Source organism: Molothrus ater, chromosome 3 (genome assembly GCF_012460135.2).
Source record: "Molothrus ater isolate BHLD 08-10-18 breed brown headed cowbird chromosome 3, BPBGC_Mater_1.1, whole genome shotgun sequence".
Classification (NCBI taxonomy): Eukaryota; Metazoa; Chordata; class Aves; order Passeriformes; family Icteridae; genus Molothrus; species Molothrus ater.
Genome location: NC_050480.2, coordinates 88,270,594 through 88,295,106, shown reverse-complemented (window position 1 = coordinate 88,295,106; position 24,513 = coordinate 88,270,594). Strand labels below are relative to the sequence as shown.

Sequence of the window (24,513 nt, the reverse complement as noted above, 5' to 3'; positions counted from 1 at the left end):
ACAACATATTAAAAACTTTGCTGATAGGAAGACGATGACAGCAAATTGCTTAATTACCTGTCATCTATTCCCTCAGCTGATAGTGGCTGTCTGCTTAACTGTTGCTGCATCAACTCTAAATTCAGTAGAAATTAGCATAATTTAGAAACCAGTCACACTGTGCAGGTTACAAAAAAAGGGTTGTTTTGCGTCCCATTATTTGCTTTTGAAATATTACATATTTAATTCAATAAATATTATCAGATGCTGATTTCTGTCTTCATTGGATGAAAATGATGTGCAAAGATATGTGTGTGTTTGGTAATTCACAGGACTGCCAGGGAAGAATGGTGCAAAAGGCAACCAAGGAGTTGGTGTTCCTGGGATCCAAGGCCCCCCAGGACCTCCAGGTGAAGGATGGTTCAGATGTGCAGATTCAGTGCATGCTAATAACTTTTTTGAAGTGTGGTTTAGAAAAAAAGTTGATGTAATTTGGGAAAACTTGCATACTTTGTACACATTTTACTTACCAAATATATTTTAGGGTAATGCCTGTCACTTGCATCACTTGCACCTTATAAATTGCCATATAATAATTATTTAATATAAGACAGGTCCTGTAGGAGATTGGTATCTGAGACTGCTGTTTCATGATAGATGGATCCTGAAGTCAGCTATATCTGAAAACTGAGCCCTGATATGATCATGTGACTTTTAAGGATTGCTTAATGAGGGAAAATATTCTTCATAACATTAGTATATGCATACAAAGTGTAAAGTTGGGCATTTAGAAGATATATTAGGGCCCCATCCAAAGGCAGAGAAACAAATAGAAATAGAGGGACTGATTCTTGCCATGGTGGTACCAGATAATATGATAAAGTAGAATAGTGTACTAAAGCAGATTTTCATATTCTCTTTAAAAGCTATCTTTATTTAAAGTGTTCTTCATGTGATTTAAAAAATCTTTATAAGATATCATGTCGTTTATATAAATATATAAGCAGTTTGTAACAAGAAGTGTCTTTTGCAGGAAATGAAGTTTTCTTTATCTGCATACTTTACCAAAGAGCAGGGGTGTTGTGGATTCATACTTGTTCTTTTTCATTTTAAGGGTAATGCATTTATTTATTTATTGCATGTGTGTTATTAAGGTCCTGAAGGTCCACCAGGAATGAGTAAGGAAGGACGTCCTGGAGAGCGTGGGCAGCCTGGTAAAGATGGAGATCGTGGTACTCCAGGAATGCCAGGACCAGTTGGACCCCCTGGAATTTGTGACCCATCACTGTGTTTTAGTGTAATTGTGGGGAGAGATCCATTTAGAAAAGGACCAAATTATTAATTTGTGATATGATACTTTAGAGGAATAGTTACGGTGCTTATCTTTCATGGTCTTTCAAATCTCAGGAAGGTGACCAGCAATAATCCCATAGAAAGAACAAAAGTACCTCTGATATTAAAAGCATTATAAATAATGATCTCAAAGGTTACACATTCCTTTTCAAGAAACTCCAAAACACCTGTACTTTTTTTATACCTTGCACTGGTTGAATCTCAAGTGTTTTTAAAGAGATTATCAGTTTTAATAGAAATAAAATTAACTCTAATATTTGGTATTTAGTATTTAAGTGTCCTATCATTCTCCTTTTACCTCTCTTTACCAAAGAAAGTCCTTTGCAAAATTGCTGGAAACACCACTGGGAGCAGAATTAGGTCGTAAATGGCATTGGTCAGGTATAAATAACTGTGAAATTTTTCACATGCAGCCAACATACACAGTATTTGATTTTGAAAGAATGGGGCTGACTTTGACTTCATATGTGTGCAAATTTCATTGTCGTATGTCCATTTCATATGTCATTGCTCCAGATACGAGTGAAAGCATGTTATCAGATTTTTATGAATTAAGACAGATACTTGGACTCATCACAGGAGAAATGCCACCTGTCTTGCCATGCAGCTCTGCTTCAAACTGAGGTCAAGTGCAAAGGTAGAACTACAGGTCCAAGGGCCAAGGTTCTGTTGAAGATGGTACTGTCAGCTGTGACATGTCAGAAGTTTCCATGTGCGTGATTCAACTCATATGAAATAGCATTAAAAATAAAAAATACTAAAACCCTGACATAGCTGGCTTTAGCTATGATTTGACAAAATTAAAGATTTAAAAATGTTTGCACAACCCCAATGTAACAGTTCTCTGTAATGAAGTATCAAGTTATATACTCTTTGCTGCTTCTGCTCCAGGACTGCGTTGCCAAATTGAAGAAGCAGGTTTACAAGGAGAAAGGTCTAACTGGTGGCTGACCAGCTGCAATGTTTGTTATGCTGTTTCCTTTTTCATTTTAAGCCAGCTGTGTGTAATTTTCATTGTACGCTTTGCTAATGAAGTTTATTGCTTGCTTTTACATAAAGAGCAAAGGCACAGTTCCCATGAGAATTTAAAATCCATTTCTTAAATTAAGGCAGAGTCCTGTATTAAGTTAACCTGTGCTTCGTGAGTCACTTTTTCTAATGTGTTGTTTTTCTGTTGTCCTACTATCAGAGACTGTTAATATGCTTGACATTCAAGGTAAAATAAAAGACACACTTTCCAATAAGATGTATGGTTGAGTGAATTATGAGTCTGAGAGGAGGCAAAACCAAGACCAACCAAACAAGTGTAAGTCAGAAGGACCTTTGACTACAGTGAATACAAACAGAAGACCAGAGTTCCCTACTTGTAGAAAAATCCTCTTGATTTTCAGCCAGTCTGATTGGTAGCTTTATGATTTCATTTGATCAAATTAACACATATATCAAGCTTTAATTTTAAAAGTAGTGGTGGTTTCGTCACCCCATTAGTCCTACTGGAGGGTTGTTTCTGAGTGACTGACTAAGGATCTATGAGTAATTTCCAGTTTGCATCTATTAATTGCCCCTTTCTTGTAGTTTTTTATATGTATGATCAATTTTTATTTGAGCTCAGCTTTGGTTTTCTGTCTGCATTTCTGTGCACTGTAGTAGTTCCCTTATAGTTCTTGACGGGTGTTGGTCAGCTTTTCCAACTCTGGAACACTTCTCTTTTGAACAGACTCGGAAGCTCACAGTTCAGCCAAGGTGGTCTCTTGCTCTGCCTACTTCTCTATCTTTAAAGGAGATGAACTGTTTTTGTGCTTCCAGGAAGAGAATTTAAGAAAAACTCCTGGCACGGTCTAGCTCCTTAATCCTTCATGGAAGCTTCCCATGAAATCCTTCCCAATTTAGGTCTGAGAGAGCTGAAATTTCCTCTTCTAAAATTTAAAATGTTTTTTCCACTGCTGACCTCAGTGTGCTCCAGTTCCTCCTGTTTGTTCCCCAGGCTGTGTGCATTGATATGCGTACACTTGAGGTGGTTGGTCTTCTGGCTGTCATCTTGTCAGGCTGCTAAGGAACATTTGTCTTAATTTTTTTTTCCATGCAAATAAAAGAGATAGTTACTTATCCTCTGCTCCTTCTGGTATCTAAAGTAGCTCAGTCTGGCCTAGCGTGAGTATTTCTGTACAGTGCTGCTCAAAGAGTACAATCTAAGCTAGCAATAGCTATAAAACAAAATCTCATGTTGGACCCATTTCATTTTGTGTAATAATATGGTAAGAAAGACTGAGTTAGTAAACTAAATAATTAAGAGGCTTCACTGAATGTAAAACCAAATTCAAAGCCTTGATCTGCAAAAGGGGGAGATTTGTTGCTGAATCTAATTGATTGCCTACACTCCTGAATTGTTTGGATGCTTTGAGATTTAGTGCTGCTGGATCTCTGGTATTTTGCTCTGAATTTGAGTCTGTGAAACTGTGGCATTTTTACAAAAAAAGGTTTGGTTTTAACAAGCTGGAATTTTCCAGAAGACATGATAGCCATCCAGTCTGTGCAGGTGCCTTTTAGAAAATTAGTAGTAGTAGCTTAAATACATGGAGACACTTTGGAAATATAGTTCTACATTATTAAATGCCCAGAGCTCTATAGGAAGTATCTTCCATCCCAGTGAAATACATATGTTATAGCCTAGGAACTTGTGATTTCAATTATTCCTCCTTAAAATTTTATCAAGCCAGAATTTAGCAGACATCATAATAATTTAATTTCCTGACTTCATTTGATATAGTGGGATTATACAGCAGTGTAGGTGTGTCCAAGATTGTACCTTGTTTGGATCTTTTAACTGAGAATATGAATATATTTCCAGATCTTCATCTGATTCTACAGTAAGAGGTTAAACAAATGGTATAAACTTGAGTATTATCAGATTAATGATCCACTGGAGAGAGACTTTTATTTACTGTTGATGCAAACTATATGAGGTTCTTGCAGATGTTAATCTTCAATTGGAAGCTGTGAATTAAAAAGATCACAGTGCACATGTCACCATCTCTGATATTCTCTGGAAATAATAACTTGAAACTCTGTTAACTGACATTTACCTACTCTCCTGATGATAGTCTTTAAAACTGGATCTTGGGCTAATTTTTAAGCAGAGGGCAAGATTAAAAACAAAGTCTGGATTTTTTTTTTTGGTATCAGTTTGCTGTCTAATCTTGAGTTAAGAAATATCCTCTCTGGTTGTCTAGTGCCTCTTGGTGTCAGTAGAGGAACTATGATTCACTACACTAAATTTTTAATATGGCTTCAACTCCTAATATCTCTGTGTGCATAAAATAGATTTAATACTTTATTATGCTCATTGATTGCTATTTTCTCTCAGTTTCTTAGGCATGTACTTGGACTTAAAGATGCAGAATGGAAAAGTATTACTGTGGGAACTGGATTTCTTAATGAAAGCCTAATGCTGTATGGATGGAGCTCAGCAATTTTCACCTCTGAGAATCATGATCTTAGAGAAGTTTGGAGTAAATACATATGGAGTGATGTGACTATATATCAATAGATATGATTTAGCAAAAGACCAGATGTCACAGATGGTTTCCACATGTACAGATTTATTTGGTAAATATATACATGTATATATCATGTGTGTATATGTGTATATATCTGTCTGTGTGTGTGTATGTATCATTCTCAGTTCTTCATTTGTTTGACTGAAAGATATCATAGTCCTACAAATAAAAATAAAAAAGTAAAATCATAAAATCATAAAGTGGCTTGGGTTCGAAGAGACCTTAAAGTCCAACTTCCAGCCGTGGGCAGGGACGTCTCCTTCCACTAGACCATCCAGCCTGTCAGGGATGGGGCATCTGCAACTTCTCTGTGCAACCTGTTCCAGTGCTTCACCACCCTGACAATATTTCTTCCCAACAATCCCAATTCTCTTAATCTTTCTTCATAAGAGTGATGCTCCATCCCTCTAATCATCTTGGTGTCCCTCCTCTGGACTCATTCCAACAGGTCCTTGTCCTTCCTGCGCTGGGAACCGTGCAGGTGGGGTGTCACCAGAGTGGAGCAGAGGGGCAGAATCCCCTCCCTCACCCTGCTGACCACACTGCTCTTGGTGCAGCCCAGGGCACGTTTGGCTTTCTGGGCTGCAAGTTGACGTTGCCAGGCAGGCCTCTCATCCACCAGCACCCCCAGGTCCTTCTCATCAGGGCTGCTCTGGATCTGCTCATCCCCCAGCCTGGACTGATACTGAGGGTTGCCCTGACCCAGGTGCAGCACCTTGCACTTGGTCTCATTAAGCCTCATGAGATTGTCATGGGCCCACTTCTCAGGCTTGTCCCTGGCCCTGTGGATGGCATCCTGTCTTTCTGGACTGTGCAGTCTAGTCTGGAAATCTAGTCTTGTAAGAACTGAACAATCTCAGTCCTTCTACTGCTTCAGAGCCAAGGTGTCATCGTCAGCTTCAGGAGTAGTCAGCATATGTCAAGTTTGGTTGGCCTTTCAGAGGAGGAGCTGAGAATTGCTAGCTGTGCATCTTTCAGAACTAGAGAACCTCATTTCTGTGAAAACTCAAGGTGCATTAAAATGAAATTTCAGCACATCTGACTGTCCTGGCAATGAACACTCACTATGGCTCACATGGATTGAATCAAACCTCTGTGAAGAGATACAGTAAGTTTTTCCTGTAGGGGGAACACATAGGTGATAAATCACCGGATAGTCCATAGTCAGCAGAGACCATAAACCCCTTTAAGAGCTATTGCCTTCTGGAGTGCTATTGAAATGTTTAAAACTTGAATTAATATAAAAACAAATTGTAGGTTATTTTCTGTAGGTTATTTTCTTCTGTTGATAAGCAGGATTTTCTCATAGAGGACATCATCTATGTATCTTGGAGAATTTAAGTCCATTTTTACAATGGGGAAATCATTACTATATGGTTCCCGATTTTTTTCTTTATAAGCATCTTCCCTCTCCCAGTATTTGCATAGAAGTGCTTTTTCATATCAAAAAATATTCTGGTGACATTCCAGTATATTACTCTGTGTTATGGTTTTCTTTCTTGGCACAAAATGCAAGCACTAGATGTTTTTTCAGAAGTCATATCTGGCCACTCAGCTAGCTCTCCGGTGGGTATCTTGGCAGGTTGAAACTCCGTGGTTGTCTGCGATAGGCTTAAAAAACTAAAGTGCTGTATTGATTTTCTGACACTTCTCCCCAATTTTATGCTTGTAAAAGTATGTAGTAACCACTTAAGGAAAAGGTAGGTGAGAATTCATCAGAAGATGTAGCCATTTGACAGTTACAACATCATATGTCCATAATGCTTCCAAAATATCTTTCTCATGTTGGAAGCTCGTAATTCCAAAGAGTGTTTAATTTGTTGTTTACTGATTTTCCTTTTTTAAAACATGTAAAAAAAAATCATGGTATCTCTGGGAAACACTGAAATCACATATTGAATATAATGCAAAAAAGCCCCAATAATGCAGAGAAACTGTGTTTCAAATAAATAACATTATTGAACTGTTGAAAAACGTAATGCTACCTGAGAGATGGAGGAAAAAAAGCTCTCTTCTAACTGGGACATGGTTCTTCAAGGTATGTTAGATGGGGATGAATGGCTCCCTTTAATGTTGCAAAGATGGATCCTGAAGAAAAAAAAATGGCTTAAGCAGTACAGGAGTCTGGGTAGCAAATGAAGGGGAAGAAATAGGTCATCCACTTTATTCCTTCATTCTAATATAATATGTATTGAATGAATTGTGCTTTTCCCTGTCCTTCTCAAAAAAAAAATATGGGAAAGTACACTGTGGGTGTAGTACCTCTCTTGATATGAAGGAAGAGACCTCCCAAAAGTGACAGCTCATGATGAATATGTCAGTGATGAGCACCAGCAGTCTCTGACAGCTGGGACCAAAGGTCTGGATGAGAATTCAGGATTATAATAATTGTCTCACCCTGATAGTATCTCCTCCTCTGGAAATTGGCAAGCAAATGCTAGCACTTAACAGTATTTGTGTTATGAAAGTCTAAAGATATTTTTTCATGTACACATTAGTCCTTTTATAATGCTTGTCAGGGAAAAAACCCCCAAACCTAAAACTGAGGAAAAAGAATGTGGCTTTGTGTGTTGTGGTCACATAAATCTTGTACCGAATATCCAAAGCCATCTGTGCTCAGGAACTGGGCTGCTTTGCCTTTCTGAAGAAGGGGCTGAACTGGCATTCCCCCAAAATAAATAAATAAATAAACAAATAAATAAATAAGTAATAAAATCCCCCAGACTTCATTTTTTCTCTTGCACCAGGGTGTCTGTTGCACTCAGGAATCCAGCAGCCAGCAGCTTTTTCCAGGGCAGCTCATTATTACTCAGGCTAACAGAAGCAGTGTTCAGAAGTAATTTACTGTTCAGTATTCACTGTAACCAGATCACTGCTAAATTATGAATCAAATTATTGTACACTAAATTATGAATCAAATTATTGTTGGAGGTGCCTTCCAACAGGTGTACATACCACTGAGCTCATATAAAAGCTGGAGGTACCCACAAAATACCAACTGGCAAAAGCAAACAGGTATGAAAAGTTACTATCAATGTTTCTATAACATGTAGATGTAGTGGATAATAAATAGGAAAACTTACTTTTTTGGTAGATAGACAGTGTCTGTCATGAGAAAGAAAATTTTATATAGCTCAAAACAGAAGTAGGTCATTATCATTTTACCTCACAATGACATCACCACCTAAAGGATGTCTTTGTAATTCATTCATACTGGCAAAGGCTTGAGAAACCTTGGAGTAATATTTTGATGGGAACTCATCAGTGAATCTTCTTTTTTCTTTTTCCTCTATCTGCAATGAACTTTTTTTCTTTAATCTCACTTTCATTTTCTTTTTTTTTCTTTGTGACTACATTTCTTTTTAACTACATTTCTGCTTTTGTTAAGCTTTTGTTCTGCTTTTGTCATGTCACAGTCTGTATGTGTCTTTATCCACATCTTCCTTCTACTTCAGTCTCTTCTGCTGTGCTTGCAATGCTCCTTTAAACAGAGGTGTAAACACCAGGTATTTCCCTAGATCCTGAGGAATGAAGGGAGTTACTGGCAGACATGCAGCCTGTTGAGAGCTGTGTGCATATTCCTTTGCTACCATGGGATTGTTCTCTCTGGTTGCCAGGTTGTGTGAGAGAGCAAAGACTGCCTGGAGGAGAGGGCAGCTGCTGAACGGGTCTGTGAGAAGGACTCATGGAACCAATGCTGTAAGGAATCTTTGTGTGGTGGGAGGGAGCTCTGAGATATTGACAGGGGAAACCTTCTGCCTTGTCTGTTATCAGAGCTGGAAGGACGTGGTAATAAAAATAGTGTCTCTTAGGACTAAACTTCTTGCCTGTTTGAGCTTGGTTTCCTGTGTTGTCTAATCAGCAAATACAGCTCAAACCCTTTACCATGTGTCCCTTTCTTTACTGCTTAAAAATTGAGGCTGAATGTTTGTTTTATTAAACAACTTAGAGTTGGTGAGAGATATAATTAGGTGCAATTGAATGGATTGCAATCTTATTTTCCAATATAAGTTATATTATGCAGTATAATATAGTCTAATATTGATGCCTTAAGTTTAGCTTTCATATTTTTCAGATACTGTACTGCATTAGTATATAACTCTGAACTTCATATAAAGTGTTCACAAGTTCTCTTCAGTTTAGTTAGAGAAAACAATGCTTTTCCAGCCCAAGAACCAAGGACACCATTGCAGCTTCAGGCCCAAAAAGTGTAAACAACAGCAAATGGAGGAGAGTAGTCTGGGAGGACGGGACTTCATAACCTGAAGCTGTAATTGGACAATTAACCCCAATATGTAAATGAACCAAAACTTATAAAAGTGTGAAAATGTGTGACCCATCGTCCATCTTGGGTGTAGTGTGAGCCAGGCTCTTGTACTGCCCAAGGTGCATCCTTTGAAGACTTTTTAATAAATACCTACCTTATTCCTTGGACTCTCTCCAGCCTCTGTTCCAGGTAGCCTCTCAAGGCATCAATATAATCACAATGTAAGTATGCAATGAAACTGGTGGGACACTGGAACAGATTGCCTGGAAACTTTTGGATGCGTCATCCTTGGAAGTGTTCAAAGCCAGGTTGGGTGGGGCTGTGAGCCTTGGGCAGGGACACCCTTCACTAGATCAGGTTGTTGGAGAGTGCTGCTTCACATCAGTGCATCTATCAACATTTATTCCTTGGAAGATTATGCAGTATATGCATTAATGCCATTACATGGCAGTGACTTCAAGGAAGTCAAGGAGGCAAATTTTAACATCAGTTCCAAACTCTTCAGCATTAAGAACCACCTTTTCTCAGTGCTACAGCAATTTCTCATCGGTTGTGCCCGTATGCCAAGTAAAGAAATAACATGTTTGGAAGAAGTGACATTTTAATTTCCAGTAAAAATACTTGGATCATACTTGGAGCTTTATAGATACATAACAAAATGTTCATCATGTTTAAATCAAAAGGTTAAACAAATTGTCATCTGTTAAAATGCCTTGAGAGCACTGGGCACTAGGTGTTGACAAATGGAAATTAATTTTTATAGCAAGTGTACTTATGGGAAATTTTATGGTTACAGGAGGTGTTCTGGCATATCCTTGACGGTAAGCAGCCACATTTTCCATGCTGGATGATCAGAAGGAAAACACACAACTGTACACCTTGGCACATTGTTTTCATACAACTTCATCTGATCGCTTTCATTGTACATGTAATAGAGGGAAATTTTCCATGCAAGTTCTTTCCCCTTCTCCCAGCAGTGTTCACAGCCTGACTGGGGGAAAGTCTGTTCATGGTCTAAACCATGATATTATGTCTAAAAATATGATCAGATGAAACATAGTTATTGTTCATGTGACTCTGATGCCATGAGAAGCTCTCGTAATATGTTATTTAATTAAGTGCTTCTCCTGGCTGTCTCACCTTTACTGTGCTCAGTGCAGTTCTGCTTCAAGTCTGTAAGTTCACCTTTCTGTGCATATTCAATGAATTATGTACACTGCCATCAAATTCAGTTCTCAAGCTGTTTAAAGTGATTGAAGTTCAGTTCGGCACACAAGTCAAAGAAAGTGTCCTGTGTTTATTCTTAGTATCTAAGTATGCACTTCATTCAGAAGAGAAAATAGATACAGCTCCTTAATGTAAGGTACAAACATTTCTGAGCAGTTCAGCAATGTTCATTAAGTTCTAAGAAGTATATATTCAGTGCTAATATGCATGATCAAGTTCTCTCTGCAATATCTTTGTCATTTGAAAGCTCATTTAACACAAGATGACATCCAAATCCTACATGTGAAGACGTGTTGGCTGAAAGACAGTAGCAACTTAGCATTCCGTGTTGCTGAAAACTGAGTGTATTCTTTCATAATCAAAAATAGCCCAGAATTTGGAAAGGAAATGAATATGCTAAAAACTATTCAGAAAAAGCAGAGCCTCTACTGTTTGCAGAGTTACAGCTAAAGGAACGCTATAGATATAGCTCCTCTGTTCCTCATTGGAATGAATGCCTGTCCAGTCAAGAAAGAGTAAATTCCAGGTCAAGGGATACTTGCCTTTCTAGAGAAAGTGATCATGCTGCTTTTCTAACTGATTTTTCTTCAAATTAGGGGAGAATATAAATTAACAGCCAGATATTTCCTAATTCTTTGAAATGAGAATTAATATTTTTATAGTATGAGTAAATGTATCAGCCTCAGTCCATCGCTAATGAATCAGATGCCCTCAGAAAGCAATGGCTGATCTTAATTTGAAAGAGATATTTCTTCCAGACTGAAGACAAGGCTTGAAATTCCTCTCATTGTGACACTGAGAACACAGAAAAGCAGTGAAAATTCTCTGGATTCACTCACCACACCACTCTAAGAGTGCGCATAATTGCTCAGGGAGCTGACATGAAGGTACTTAAGGTCTGGAAAGGGATTGAGTCAGATCCAGTACAGCCAGTGATCTCTAGAGCTGGCCTTAGAACCCTGGGTGATGTACCTGGATTTCCTAAACTAATAAAGAGCTGCTGAGAGCAAGCTGAGAGGGAAGGACTTAGGGAAGGATCAGCCTTGGATTCTGCACTGAAATAACCTCCCTCAGTGCTAGAGAGGGTAGCAAATCTTCCAACCCATTAGCCACATCTGAATTAAGGCTTGTGACATTTTCTCCTGATACTCAGCAATTTGATTGCAATTTCCCTTTCCTATAAAGTGTGCTATGTTTGAAAACACTCATCCAAAATACAGTGAGAACTTCTGATTCCTGCTTGAAACTGAAGGGTTTGGTTTGGCTGAAGCAGGAGGGGCAGAACTGTAGGACAGCTGTGGGGCACCTGCCCAGAAGTTGTGTGGGAAAGTGGAAATGCTACTACTGCCCCCAGAGAAGTTCCCACATGTGTGAATGCCCATTGCCTACAGAAACAGGCTTTGAACTGAACCGACTGCACTACTTGCTGATAAAGTGCCTTAAAAGTCAGACCACAGTGTTGTGCTCCCACCCTGGCAGAAAAGCTTACAGAGCATCAGGAATTAAAGAAAGCACTCCTGGGTACTCTTTACATTGGTGCTTTGGCTGGGAGCTTGAGTGTCTCAAGTCAAGAGGGCTGAACCTCCTCCCTGATTCTTGGATGTTTCCCTGGTGCCTGGGTGTGACCTCCTGCAGATGGGCTGTGGCGCTTTGGAGGAGTTCTAAGTGGCAGAGCTGGCTGCAGTGGCGAACCTGGAACAAGGGTCATGGCAGGATTTCTGCAGGGAACAACCCAGACCAGGTATTGTGAATGAGAAATAAGTGTTTGCCAAGTTTCTCCAATTTGCTGGTGTCAGTGTAGCATTGTGTGTTTTAGATGGATTTATTGTAAAAGTAGTTATTTTTTATAAGTTAAGAATTTGGTTAGACCCTCGGTTCCCCCCATGTTCTCCCTTGTAATGGTTCGTTCCTTCCACCAGTTACCTGTCAATCAATGTAACCAACCCCCTTTCCTTTTGAGAAATTTCTATGTCAGTCTTTCCTTACCTAACATATGATTTGTCCCCTGAGCCTTTTCCCTCCCCTGGGCCATTCCTATTGGTTCAGTTGTGTCCCTCGCTCCTCCCCTGGGCTTCGTTCATTGGTCCCTCGTGTCTCCTTCCGTTACACCCTCCCCTTTATCAGTGCCTCCCTAACGGTTTTTCCCTGACACCGTCACTGGCCCCGCCTGGGTCAATAAAGCGCCTTGGCATCCATACGTGTGTCCACTCCTTCCTTCCTTCCTTCACCTCAGTGCTTCACAGTCCTGCTCTCGCCTGCGTCACTAAGCCGCAGACAGAGCCACTACTCGGGGCTCTCACAGAGGACCTGGGAGTGGTGAGTTTTGTAGTCTCCACTGCTCACTCCGGGAGCAGCTAGCCCACCCTGTCAGCTCCAGTGGCCACGGGACGAGACTGCAGTTTGGCATCCAACGTGGGGCTGAGAAGGCTGCGGCCATCGCTCTTTCGGGTGGCGGATTGGCTCTAAAGACATCTTCAATGATGAGCATTGCTTTCCGCATGCACTCTTCAATAACTTGAGTGAGTGTGGGCAGTGGTGACGTGGGAAGAGCAAGGATGACCCTCCTGCAGGCATCATTGGCATTGGTGGTTACAATGTCTAGAATGAGCTGCTCTTGTAGCTGAGGGCTGTCTACCCTTTTCTCAACTGCAGCTCTTACCCTGTCAACAAAATCTATAAATGGTAAGGAAAGAGATTGTTTAATGGCAATGTAAGGCACTGCAGGTTCTTTGGAAGGCATTCCAAAGAAGGCTCGTTCGGCCGTAGCCCTCACCACATTCAGGACTTCTCGGGGAATTTTTGTCGCTTGCGTTTGCACAGAACTCCACTCCCCCTCACCCATAAGGTGATCTATTGTAATTGGGTGGCCCTCAGTATCCGCAGCAGAGTCCTCACTTTTTTGGATCTCTGGGAGGAGGTCCCCTGCTAACCTCCTCCAAGTCCTTTCCCACAATTGATACTCAGCTGGAGCGAGCAGACAACTAAAGAGCTGTTTAATATCTTCAGGAACTAATGTTCTTGAAAATGTTGTCTTTAAAATGCTCTGAAAAACTCGCTTTTTGGGCCAAATTCTAGTTTGGATTTGCAGAGATCCCAGATATGATCATAAGAAAGAGGCCTATACCGCGGGTGCGTCCTGTTTCTATTATAAGTAACTGGAGCGAGGAACAAAGGCTCTGCATTACTTATATCATCCTGCTTTCCAGGTCCCCCCCCTCCAGCTGCTGCATCACTGTGGGAACTGGAAGGCGGGGAGTGGGAAACAGGAACCGAGGGGGCAGCACCCTGAGGGTGAGGGGCGGAACTCTGGGCGGAAGCCGTGTGGAGCAAGGGCGGAGGAGATGGTACTGCCATGGGAAAAGGGGAGGGGTCAGGTGATGTGGGAGGAGGCGTTACGTAATCATGTGGGAGGAAACAATGTAAACGCTGCAGAGGAAGAGGAGGCGAAAGAGGCAGGGTTAGGAGGCAGGGCGGGATGGAAGGGATTGTGGGAAGGAGACACTTCTGCCAGGAGGTGGCAGCCATTTTGTGGCGCAGGCATGGTCGCCACGTGGCAGTGGCCATTTTGCGATGACAAAGAGGGAGTAAAACACCCAGTCACGTGTTGGCAGCCATTTTGTAGCGTGGGAGCAGCTGCCATGAGGTGGTGACCATCTTGTGGCATGTCTTGGGATCGTGCGAGGAAGGAGTTTTGGGCAGCAAAAAAAAGCAACCTTGAACTTTTTTTGGCTCAGAACCTGCGAAAAGGGGATTGGAAGGAGGGTTAGGAGCAGGTTCCCCCACAGTGTGGCCAGCACTGTCAGGGCAAGGGTACCGAGGGGACTGGGGGAAGCCAGGGAGATGGTAGCAGCCCTGTGTCTGCTCTGGATGGGTTGCTTCCCCCCCTCCAGCCGGTTTAGGGGAAGCGGGAACAGGGAAAGACGGCAGGGACGGGGGTTGAGGGAGAACTGGGGAGCTTGCTGCAGGACATTTTCCACTTTCCCGTTCACGAATCGCAGCACTATTTTTTAAAACTTCGATAATTAAAAGAAACAGCCGCATATACCCTTCCCTGACAGTAAGATTGCCTTTCTTGGTACATCCTCCTCAGTGGGCTCCTGGCACATCCTCCTCTGCATCCTGGAGCCCACTGAGTCCTTTGGGCTGAAATGGCTGCCTTCATACTCCCTCTCACACAACCAGAACTGGAACTGACAGCACATGCAGTGGAGGGTGGGAGTTTCTGCCCCTCTCCTGAGGTAGAGAGGGAAGCTCTGAGAGCATGGTACCCCCAGGGGGTACCTGAAATAGCTGGAGGTAGCTGGGTCAGGAACAAACCCTGTTGCAAGGCCAGAAAAGTTGTTCTGTGAAAAAACCTTGTTGATTTCACATGGATGTTGGAGGTAGGGCTTGAATTCGGGCACCCGACCAGCTTTGCATCTGTTTTTAGAAGAAGTTTCACTGCTGTCTAAATACTTGGGGGACTTCAAAGGAGAAGATGTGGAGCACTGAGCTGAGCTGCTCTCTGCATCCAGCAGTGGCACACTAAGGGGGATTTTAGGATTGCAGCTTTTGTCTGAAACATTCAATTAGTTGTTTTTTTGGGTTGGCCCAGTTCCAGTCTTGGTCCCAGGCCCAAATGAGTGCCCAAAATTACTACACACATAAAAGACAGAAAGCTCCATACTGAGGCTTATAATTGGCCTCCTATAAAATTCCTCATACAATTCCATCCTGAAGGAATATTAAATTGTTACATTTCCTTTGTTTCACAACTTTGTATATTTTTTCATTCCTGGAAAATCAAACAGAGCTTTTGAAGTAAAAAGACACAAAAGAAGGGGAATAAGGAGGTAGGGGCAAGAAGCCTACAAGGCAAACAAACCCATTACAATCAAACAAATAAAATGTGTATGTGTATACAAATGGGAGATATTAAAAAAGGCAGTCAGAAGGCTCAAAGCCTCATTCTCTGCTTGAACCCAAACTTTTGTTAAAGAGCATAGCATGAAAAGCTAGCCGAGAAATTCCATCCATAGACACATAATTACTTATTATTTAATTGTGAGACAGAATCTACATGAAATGGAAACCAATCACGTTTAGTAGTTGGAAGGGGTTGCTGTTTTCTTCATCTTCTTTTTTTGGTCTCCCTTTTTCTTTTGCCAAAGCAAGAGATGTAGGACAATGAAACACATTTTTGTGACCAAAAAAAGCAAAGACTGTTTTACTTCTTTTCAATTTCTCACTCAAATGGGTAATTTCCTCATTCATGTTACAACTTTTCTCCAAACTGGATATGGATTCCTCACTGGACCTATGTTTTCTAAAATCTGTGAGTTAAACTGCTCAGTTTTTTCATACTCTAAAGGATTTTGTAGATCACTACTACATTCTTCCTCAAATATCTCTTTTTCTGTTCTTAAGCTGCTTTTGTATAGGAGTCTTTCCATGCCATCCTTACAGTCTCTTTTTTCTGAGCTTTTCCTAGTTGTATGATATCCTGAAAAGCATGATGCCATGGCATGATGCAGTGAGTTTTTTTCATTTTCTTTACTGTTTCTACTGTTTTTTCATGTGTTTTCCTCCTTTACTGTAGTAATTCCAAATAACGCTTGACTTTCAACTATGTCTGAGCCTTAAACTGATGTTTTCACAAATATACTTAAAGCAAATCTGAGGCCTTTGAAATGTAATAAGAAATTCAGACACACCTTTCTGTATCTGTGATTTGGAACTCTTTTTCCCCTACATCCATAGTTTTTCACTTACTGGATAATGGTTTTCATCTTCAGTCTATGTAATTGCTTGGTAACACTTTCTAGTGAAAAAAACACTTTCTGTTTATTGCCCTATTCATCCAGTCTAAGAGTTGATGATCTTGAGTACATCCCTGCCATCTGTGAACTTGGCAACAGTTGTAAGCTCATTATTTGTTCCATATTTCAAATAACTTCTGAAAATATGGAGCAGCAAAAAAGACCTGACAGCAGATTCTTGCCATCTCAGTCTATTTCTTTTTGCCTAGCTTTCTGGATTTTAACCAATTACTAATATCCTGGGAATTTTTTTACTCTTAGTGCATGATAGTTTCTTTTAGCTTAGCACAGGATCTTGCTGAGAAGCTTTGAAAAATCGGGCATACTCCATTCCAATGTTCATTCTTAGCTACATTCTTATTGTTTTTATTTTCTTGAGAGAGAAAGAGAGTGTGATTTTTTCTCATTTTAGTGTAAATGCCCATGCTAGGCTAGATTAAATCCTTTCTAAAAGTGCCTGTTCTCATTTACTGAGAACTAAGGATTACTATGTTGGGAGTAGCATCTACAATGGAGTTATATTAAAAACAGGCAAGATTCATCCTTCTCTCTGGCTGAATTGTACTAGAAAGTGAAATACTGCCAGTGAATGTTTTTGTGTCAGTGAATAGAGGGAAAACCCCTGGCATGATGTTCACCTAAATAATTGCCAAGTTCAGTTCTGAAGTGAAAATATTCCAGAGACCATCTCATAAGACATGTGCCTGTAGGCACATATAAACACCACGTTTTAGACACCAAGACAGTTCATCAGATTAGACATTGCCAGCTCCATCCCAGCTGACCTGGCTGTCTGGGGAAGTTACTAACTTACCTGCTTGGGAAAGTTAATAAACCAATAGCTAACTAGTATGAGGTTATTAATGTCCCATTTCTATTTCAGAACTCCCATTGGTTTCAATATCTATGGACAATGACTGCTGTCCTTATCATGACTGTGGTTGCTATTTCCCTCTACCCCAAATCCTACATGCATATATTTCCAGGTAACCCCTAAATCATCTTCCTACTGTATTTTATTTCTGAAAAACTGAGATCTTTGTTAATGCTGTATCCAAGAAATCTCTTTTATTCTCATTGGCTAATCATTTTGAAGGTATGAAGGCTTCCAGATTTTGCTAGGGCTCTTTACTTTTGGATGAAATTTGGGATGGACGATATTCATCAACCTAACAAATTACCTTTCCTTTTTTCTTTCATGCCACTTTACTCACTTATCCTCAATCACTGAAATTTCTTCAAGAGTTTCAGATGATTATATCCAAAAGTTTCCTTCCTTTCTTTTTGGGTGCTACAGCATGTCTATGCAGCTGTCTCTTTGTAGCATAAAGAAGGAAGCCAAAGTGCTACCAGAATAGGTATGCACATAAACAGGGTATATTTTCTCTTCCTTCTACTAACTGCTTTTATTTTGTCCTTATATCCCTGAAAGCATGTGTTTATCTCATTCTATCCAAAAGAGGTCAGTCATTGTCTAGCCTTTTCATACACTGTGGAGAGTTGAGGAGAATATAATGTGGGCCTCTGGCTCTAGTGGTTTCTGATCTACTCACTTTTAGTCCCAGAGGAACCATCAATTTTTATGTGAGTTAGCAATGTGGTGGAGTATTGTGTGATTCAGATGAGCCCTGGCAGCTTTTCTCTAAGTGGACTCCAGGCCCTTTGCAGTGGCACTTTCTGATACTTCACAAGTCAGCAGATCATTCTTTCAGCTTCTCAGCACTGAGTCCCAGAAGCACTGCTCTTTGAAATGCGCAAGCACCACTATAAAAAAGAAGTAGATGCTTTAGGGCACATTTTTCAAATCTGTAGGGTAGATTCCTTGCAGGTCACCAAGATAGAAATCAGTTATTGGCCTTGGCTGCTAAGGCTGAGCAAGCAGCATTCCTGACTGAGCCACATTCCTTCTCTCCTGCCAGAGTTGCTTCAGATTCCCTAGATAACCTAGAGCCTTCACACTTCCAGATCTTATTCTGCTTCAGGCAAATACATATTTATTATATTTCAGTCAGCCCACTTCCTTGTCAAGCTCTCCTGCTGCTCTTGAGAGGACCTTCTAACAGCAACGTTTTGGATGGACTTTTTTATTTTGACTTCCTGAGTTTCAGTGGATGTAAGACCCAGTCTTTAAGAAGTCTGTATGAGTAGATCCTCATATTTATTGGCATCCCCATTTGAACACAGCCTTTACAGAAGCAGTGGAAGATATGCCAAACAGATGTCTCCAATGAAGGTCCATTATGAAGGGGCCCTCCTTCACTGAAGCCCAAACTTTTCCCTTGCATATTATTATGATCTTCATTTTCCTGTTCTTTAACTCTGACAGTAAACACCTTTGCATTACCTCTTTACTTTCCTTTTTTTCTTTAGGTGGTTACAATAAATTCTCATTGAAGCCTAGAGTATGTTCCTACAAGATAGTGATTACAGAAATGGATACAAATAAGTGGTTATTATAACACATATGTAATTTGGGGAAGCCAAGTAGATGTTAGTAGCCAGGATAAACTGGCAGGACAGAGAAACATTGAATAATTTAGATTAGAAAGGACTTCTGAAAGTAACCTGGTATCTCTGCTCAAAGAAGGGCCAACTTGGAAATTAAAGCCTACTTGAAGTTAGATCAAGCTGCTGATCCATAAGATCAGCATTTTTTTAGGGCTCTTTAGTTATGGACAATGCTCACATTTCATGTGATGGCAAATTTTATACTCTTCTTCTGTACCAAAAAAAAAAAAATTATTTTTATAGCTATTCTGTAGATTTCTGTCATTTGATGAAGAGGCTACAATTCTGGGTATCTTAAAGACATGATGTAGAATGCACCAGAAACCAAAAGAGAAAAAATGCCCAGGAGCAAGAGACAAGGGGCAGGAACAGAAAAACTGAGTTAATATTATCAGCCCATTTATCACCAGTTCACCAATCAAGGCAGAGTAACAGAGACAATAGATTGGGAAAGCATCCTTTTATTGACCTTTTGTATCATTGGAGAGCACATTTCTATGACAAATGTAATTTTCTAGCTGCGGTGTTCTTGAGGGATGGGCGAGAAGAGGAGAGTAAGAGGGGTTAGTTTGAACTTTGCAATAGGAAAATAATATATATACTGGAAGGGTTCCATACACAGCACACTTTCCTGTACAAAATGTCCTTCAAAACAGATTTGGGATGTGTGATATGCTAGAAACATTTGTATTTTGTGGGCTTGTACAAACTCAATCAATGCATTGTCATATTTGATTCTCCTTTAAACAGTTATGCTTTTGGTTACACTTAATTCTGTAACAGCTAGTTCCCTTCTGCTTCACTGTTTTCAGATCAGGATATCAAATGAAAATATAGTGGATACTCAGATCTACTTTTGAAACTAATAGCTACTGTTGTCCAGAGCAATAGCTAGAATCCTAACAATAAAACTATTTTCTAGTGACATGGCAGCAAAAGGCTTTGGTTTTCTTTTGATACCTCTAATTATTAATCAAAGTGAAACTTACCTAATTTGCAAGAATTTACATGGTAGTGTAATTCCATCACAGGATATTCCAAATTAACCATAAAGGAACAAAACCATGTCATAAGCTTATCAAAATCAAAAGGTGATTTCAGGACACAGTTACAGCAATTTAAGCCCTCAGAACTTGTAAATAACATTGCTCATCAGAATTGGTTACTAGCTAATTTTCTACTTTCTTCTTTTTCCTTAGTTGCTCAAATACACTGAACGCAAAACAAACTAGAAAGTTACTTAGCATATGTTCTTTGGAACACTTAAAATTGCTGGGAATCATCTAATCCTTAGTCAAATTATTTGCACAGTTTGTTGAGCTGGACAAAAGTACATGTAGCTAACATAAAATTAAGCAGCTCCTGTGTGCAGCTGGATTTGGGGGATTTTTACTTGAAATCTCTGAGCTAATAGAACTACCACATGTGCTAGCTACAAAAATGCATCTTGTTGTAGGTCATTGCCTGTGGAAACTTGCTTTCTTGCCTAATGTTAAAACATAGCACTTCTTTCTGTAAACATAGTAAAGAGAACTGGAAATTTCCTTACTAAGACACATCATTATAGCCTTGGCCTGTATTTTAACATGATGTGCTCTATTCAAGTATATTGTCCTTCTTAAATATGTAAATATATAAATATGTATACTGCTTTGCAGCTAAAACACTCCCTGAACAAATAGCAATATGCAGCAATGACTGTTTGTTCAATTTTTCTTTTCCTTTCCAAAGTATATCAGTATTTCATAAATGTCATCTGGATCTTTGAGGAAAACCGGCTTTAAAAGAAAATTATTTAGATGATGAAATCAATAAGGGCATAGGAAATCTGTCAATTCCTTACTACTAAAGTGAAAAAGACATACAATACTTTTGGTAGATGATTCTACGGAATTAGGCTGAGAAATACATAGTTCTTACAAAATATGATTCTTTTGAGCACAAAAAGAACACAGTTTTCACTCTTGAATTCTTAACTAAGAGGAAAACTGGAACTCTGCAGTATTTTACTGATGGTGCTCCAGGGAACACCTGATCATTACTGTGCACCTTAAATTTTGTTTTAATCAATTTCATTTAAGATTCTACTATGTCAAAATGGCAATCACTCCATATTTACTTTTCATTCATATAAGTAACAAATTTACAGAAAAGAAGCGATGCTATATTTATTTAGATCATCTGTCTGTCATGACTGTTATTTTGTCAATGTTTATTTTTGCAATGACCAGTAGCAGACACTTAATATAAATTTAATATGGATAGAGTATGCTACACCTGCTCACTTCCCTGGAGTGAGTCCTTCATTTATGACAATCAGTGGTTGTAAACATTTCCTGAACTGTGGGTCTCATCTGGACTATCCGCTATGTAGCCTCTAATGGAGCTAGTCTCCATGAGAATTTTTTAATGCCTTTTGGAGCCTTTTGGACTTTTGACCTCCCCAACATCCTGTGATAATGAGTTCCACAGTTTAATTTGAATGAAATCTAATTAAGTGTGAAAAATGACTTCCTATGTTTGTTTTAAACTTTCTGCCTGGTAAATAAAGTGGGTACTCCCTGATTATTATACTAAAAAACCAGTGACTAGTGCTTCCCTATTCAATTTCTCTACATATTTAATGGTTTTATAGACCTCCATCATGTCACCCTTTTGTTATCTCTGTCCAAACTGAGAGACTCTGTCATGTCTTCTTGCATTAAAATAACTCCATATCTTTTTTCAAAGACGTGCAAGGATACATAATGATGGAAGAATGAAGGTGATGATGTTCTCTATGACAACAACTCTGTAACTATGACAACAATAACTGTAACTCCATTCCTTTTCCAAATTAGAAGGACTTTTGGCCGGCCTGCCAAAATATTTGTATGAAGCCTATCAGGCTGAAAAATTTCATAATTTACATTTCTTTTTCCGGAAGACTTTACTTTTTTCTCTAATATTCACACCTGACCTGTATGACCATTACAGGATTTTGCATCAACTGAGCCTTCAGTAATTAAGTGAAGATTCCTTGAGAGTGCAATTAAAATGTATTGTAATTGTTGAAGGAATTGCCCGATCTGCTGTTTTATGTTAACACAGAGACTACTTGGGTAAAATTTAATAGTTGGCCAGGTAAGCCCAGCAATGAGAGAAATCACATCAGATGAAATTCTCTTCCGGGTTCAGCATTGTTATTCTGAAAAGTAGAGATTCATTATTTCTCCAGCATGTCTCAGGAGTGTCTCTATAAAATTAATATTACTTGTGATGAGATTACCTATTTATGATATTGTTAGTTAAACTTTACTCTGACATTTGTTCTTTGTAGTTCAGAATTAGATTATCTTAAATGCATTTTTTATTTGAAAAGAAAGAACATTGCTCTGCTTTCAAGACCGCACAATGGCTTCTGCATATCCCAAATGGCATTGGATGCCTGTGTGAGGACAAGTGAATTGAATAATTTGTATTAATGAAAAAGAATGAAAATGTTTTCCTTTATTTTAGAAAGATACCTTATTTGAGAGGATCATATAAATCAAGCTTACTTTTTGATTTATGTCTTTTATTCCTATGGTTTCATGTACTCTTAACCTAAGTTCCTGGAAAATAATTAGCTTCTATCCTTCAAACACTTATCAGAAGGAAGCCTCCAAGTTACAGTGTATACACAGTAATCAGAGCCTTACTGCCTCATCTGAGCAGAGTACGGTTATTCCTGTTTCCTAATCAGAGCTGTTTGGGGGAAGAGCTGTGGGAACTGACAGGAAGCTCATCTGGAGTCCTAGGAAATCTGCTCCAGTGTTATTACCTAGTCAGTTCACCTGATATATTTCATCCCCAGACATATTAAAGCAGTTGGAAAGACTCCAGTAGACTCCAATGGGCTTATATCACACAATTACATGACTGCTGGAGAACTGGAAATTGATAGGCTTTTACTTTAGCTGGAAATTCTTTTGAAATCAATGTAAAGTGATATGGGAGTATCTTAACAGATATTCATCTCACTGACATATTCTTGGTTTCCCCTAAGTACTGCCATTGCTCATTATTAAGGAATGAATGGACTTGAGGTTTAATGAAATATTTCCTTCTCACTTTCTGGGCAAGGATGGAAGCTTTGCAGCATGTAACTGTGAGGGCACTTTTATTGACAAGACTGCAGCTGTCTGCAGCCTCAGGCACAGGCAGTGAGGCACTCACTGAGCCCTCGAGGCACTGGAATGGTTATTTTCCCAAAATAGTTTCAGTATTCCATTTCCACTAAAGGAGTTTCCTTTCTATTGATAAATTAATTGTCTGACATAGACAATTGCAGATGTAATTTTCATTACTTTGCAAAAAAAAAATTAAAAATTTACTATCTCAAGCAAGTCTTAGCATTCTCTATTCCCTGAATGTCATGTTATTATCCAGACTCCTTACCTCTCTGTAAGGAGAAGGCATGAATTAGTGACTTCTTTGTGGACAACTGGGAACAGCTCACAACATTTAAATTATATGTTAGAAACAATTATCTACTCTTCATTTTCCTCAGAGGGTTCTGAGCCTTCACACTTAAACATACTCAATGGCCTTAGCGAACTCACTAAAACTACAAGCTTTAGGACTGAGCCATTTGCAGTAATTTTGGTCTTCAGGGTATTCTAATTGATTTATTTCCATTTACAAGGTACTGTAAGTTGAGCAGTATATAAAACACTTCTGATGCAATATTAAAAGATGAAAATTGTGGCTTTGGACTATTATTGGCTCGAATTTTGAGATTTAGAAATAAATATACTGAAGTCAGAGTCAATCCAAAAAGCAATCCCATAGGCATGCCTGTTTCCTGGCCAAGCAGTGTAGTCTTCCTATACTGATGCTTTGCATCCAGATTTAGGGTTTCCCCAAAGGGCAATAACTTCTAACAAGACAGATTTTCATTTCTGTCTTTTATGGACTCTGTACCTCTCTCAGTAATGCCAGGAAGATGCTTTGCTGGATAAAAAGTTAAGTCATGAACGAGCATTGACTTTGTGAAATGGTTTGGTCTGAGGTGTACTACCATATATACTGTATAACACATAAAGAGTTAATACAATTCATATCATGTGTGCTGACTATAAGGAATCAGTGATGACATTCATTCAGGCTTGTTTCTATAAGGAAGTACTTCAGTTATTGCCTTTGTCTTCTATTAGTTTCCTTTCCTTTTTGCCAAGAAACATGGTTTTTCTTTCAAATGAATCATTAATTTTTTTCCAACATGATTATTTTGTTTAGCTAAATTTTGAGGCCCTCTTAATAATCTGGAAGGAAATCTTGAAAAGAAACAAAACAGATCTTGAATTAGTTGTCTGAAGCCATTTTTACTCTCCTTTAAAAAGACCAAGGAAATATTTCAAAGGAGTTCAAAAGGAGGGAGTAGAACATTTGGTGCAGATGTGACTTTATGGTATGTGACTGCAAATGAATGGCAACGTAAAATGTACATTTTTACTATCAAATGTAAACAAATTTGTTTCTTATTGTTTCTAGGGCTGTTTTTTCTCCTTGTTTTATTTCATGGCATGTATTTTATTGCATTTCAGCAGCTGGGTTGACTTTGGGTTCTGAATTAGTTAGGGTTATTTATGTGACTGTAAGTTGTGTTGAGTGTTAAATATTCATTATGCTTCACTACAGCTCTCATTCAGTTGCAAATATTTTGATGGGCTATGCAGTATTTATATATTATAATAGCACATAGCTTTGTGAACAGAGTTGCAATGCTTTTGGACCTCCTACGTATATGTCTTGGGTAAATATTTAATAAACGCTGAGCTGGTACTGCAGCTTTGAGGCATTA

The 24,513-nt window shown here is 39.2% G+C and overlaps 1 protein-coding gene across 1 annotated transcript in view; it reads left to right on the top strand.

Moving 5' to 3' along the window:
• The window catches only part of COL21A1 (collagen type XXI alpha 1 chain), a 115,481-nt gene extending 112,349 nt beyond the window's left edge, over positions 1 to 3,132 (top strand). Inside the window, exons 29-30 of the mRNA XM_036381406.2 lie at positions 312 to 389; positions 1,134 to 3,132. Of these exons, the coding sequence (XP_036237299.1) occupies positions 312 to 389; positions 1,134 to 1,321 (266 nt within the window). The 3' untranslated portion in view covers positions 1,322 to 3,132. The remainder of the gene's footprint in view (positions 1 to 311; positions 390 to 1,133) is intronic.
• Positions 3,133 to 24,513: the final 21,381 nt, after the last annotated feature.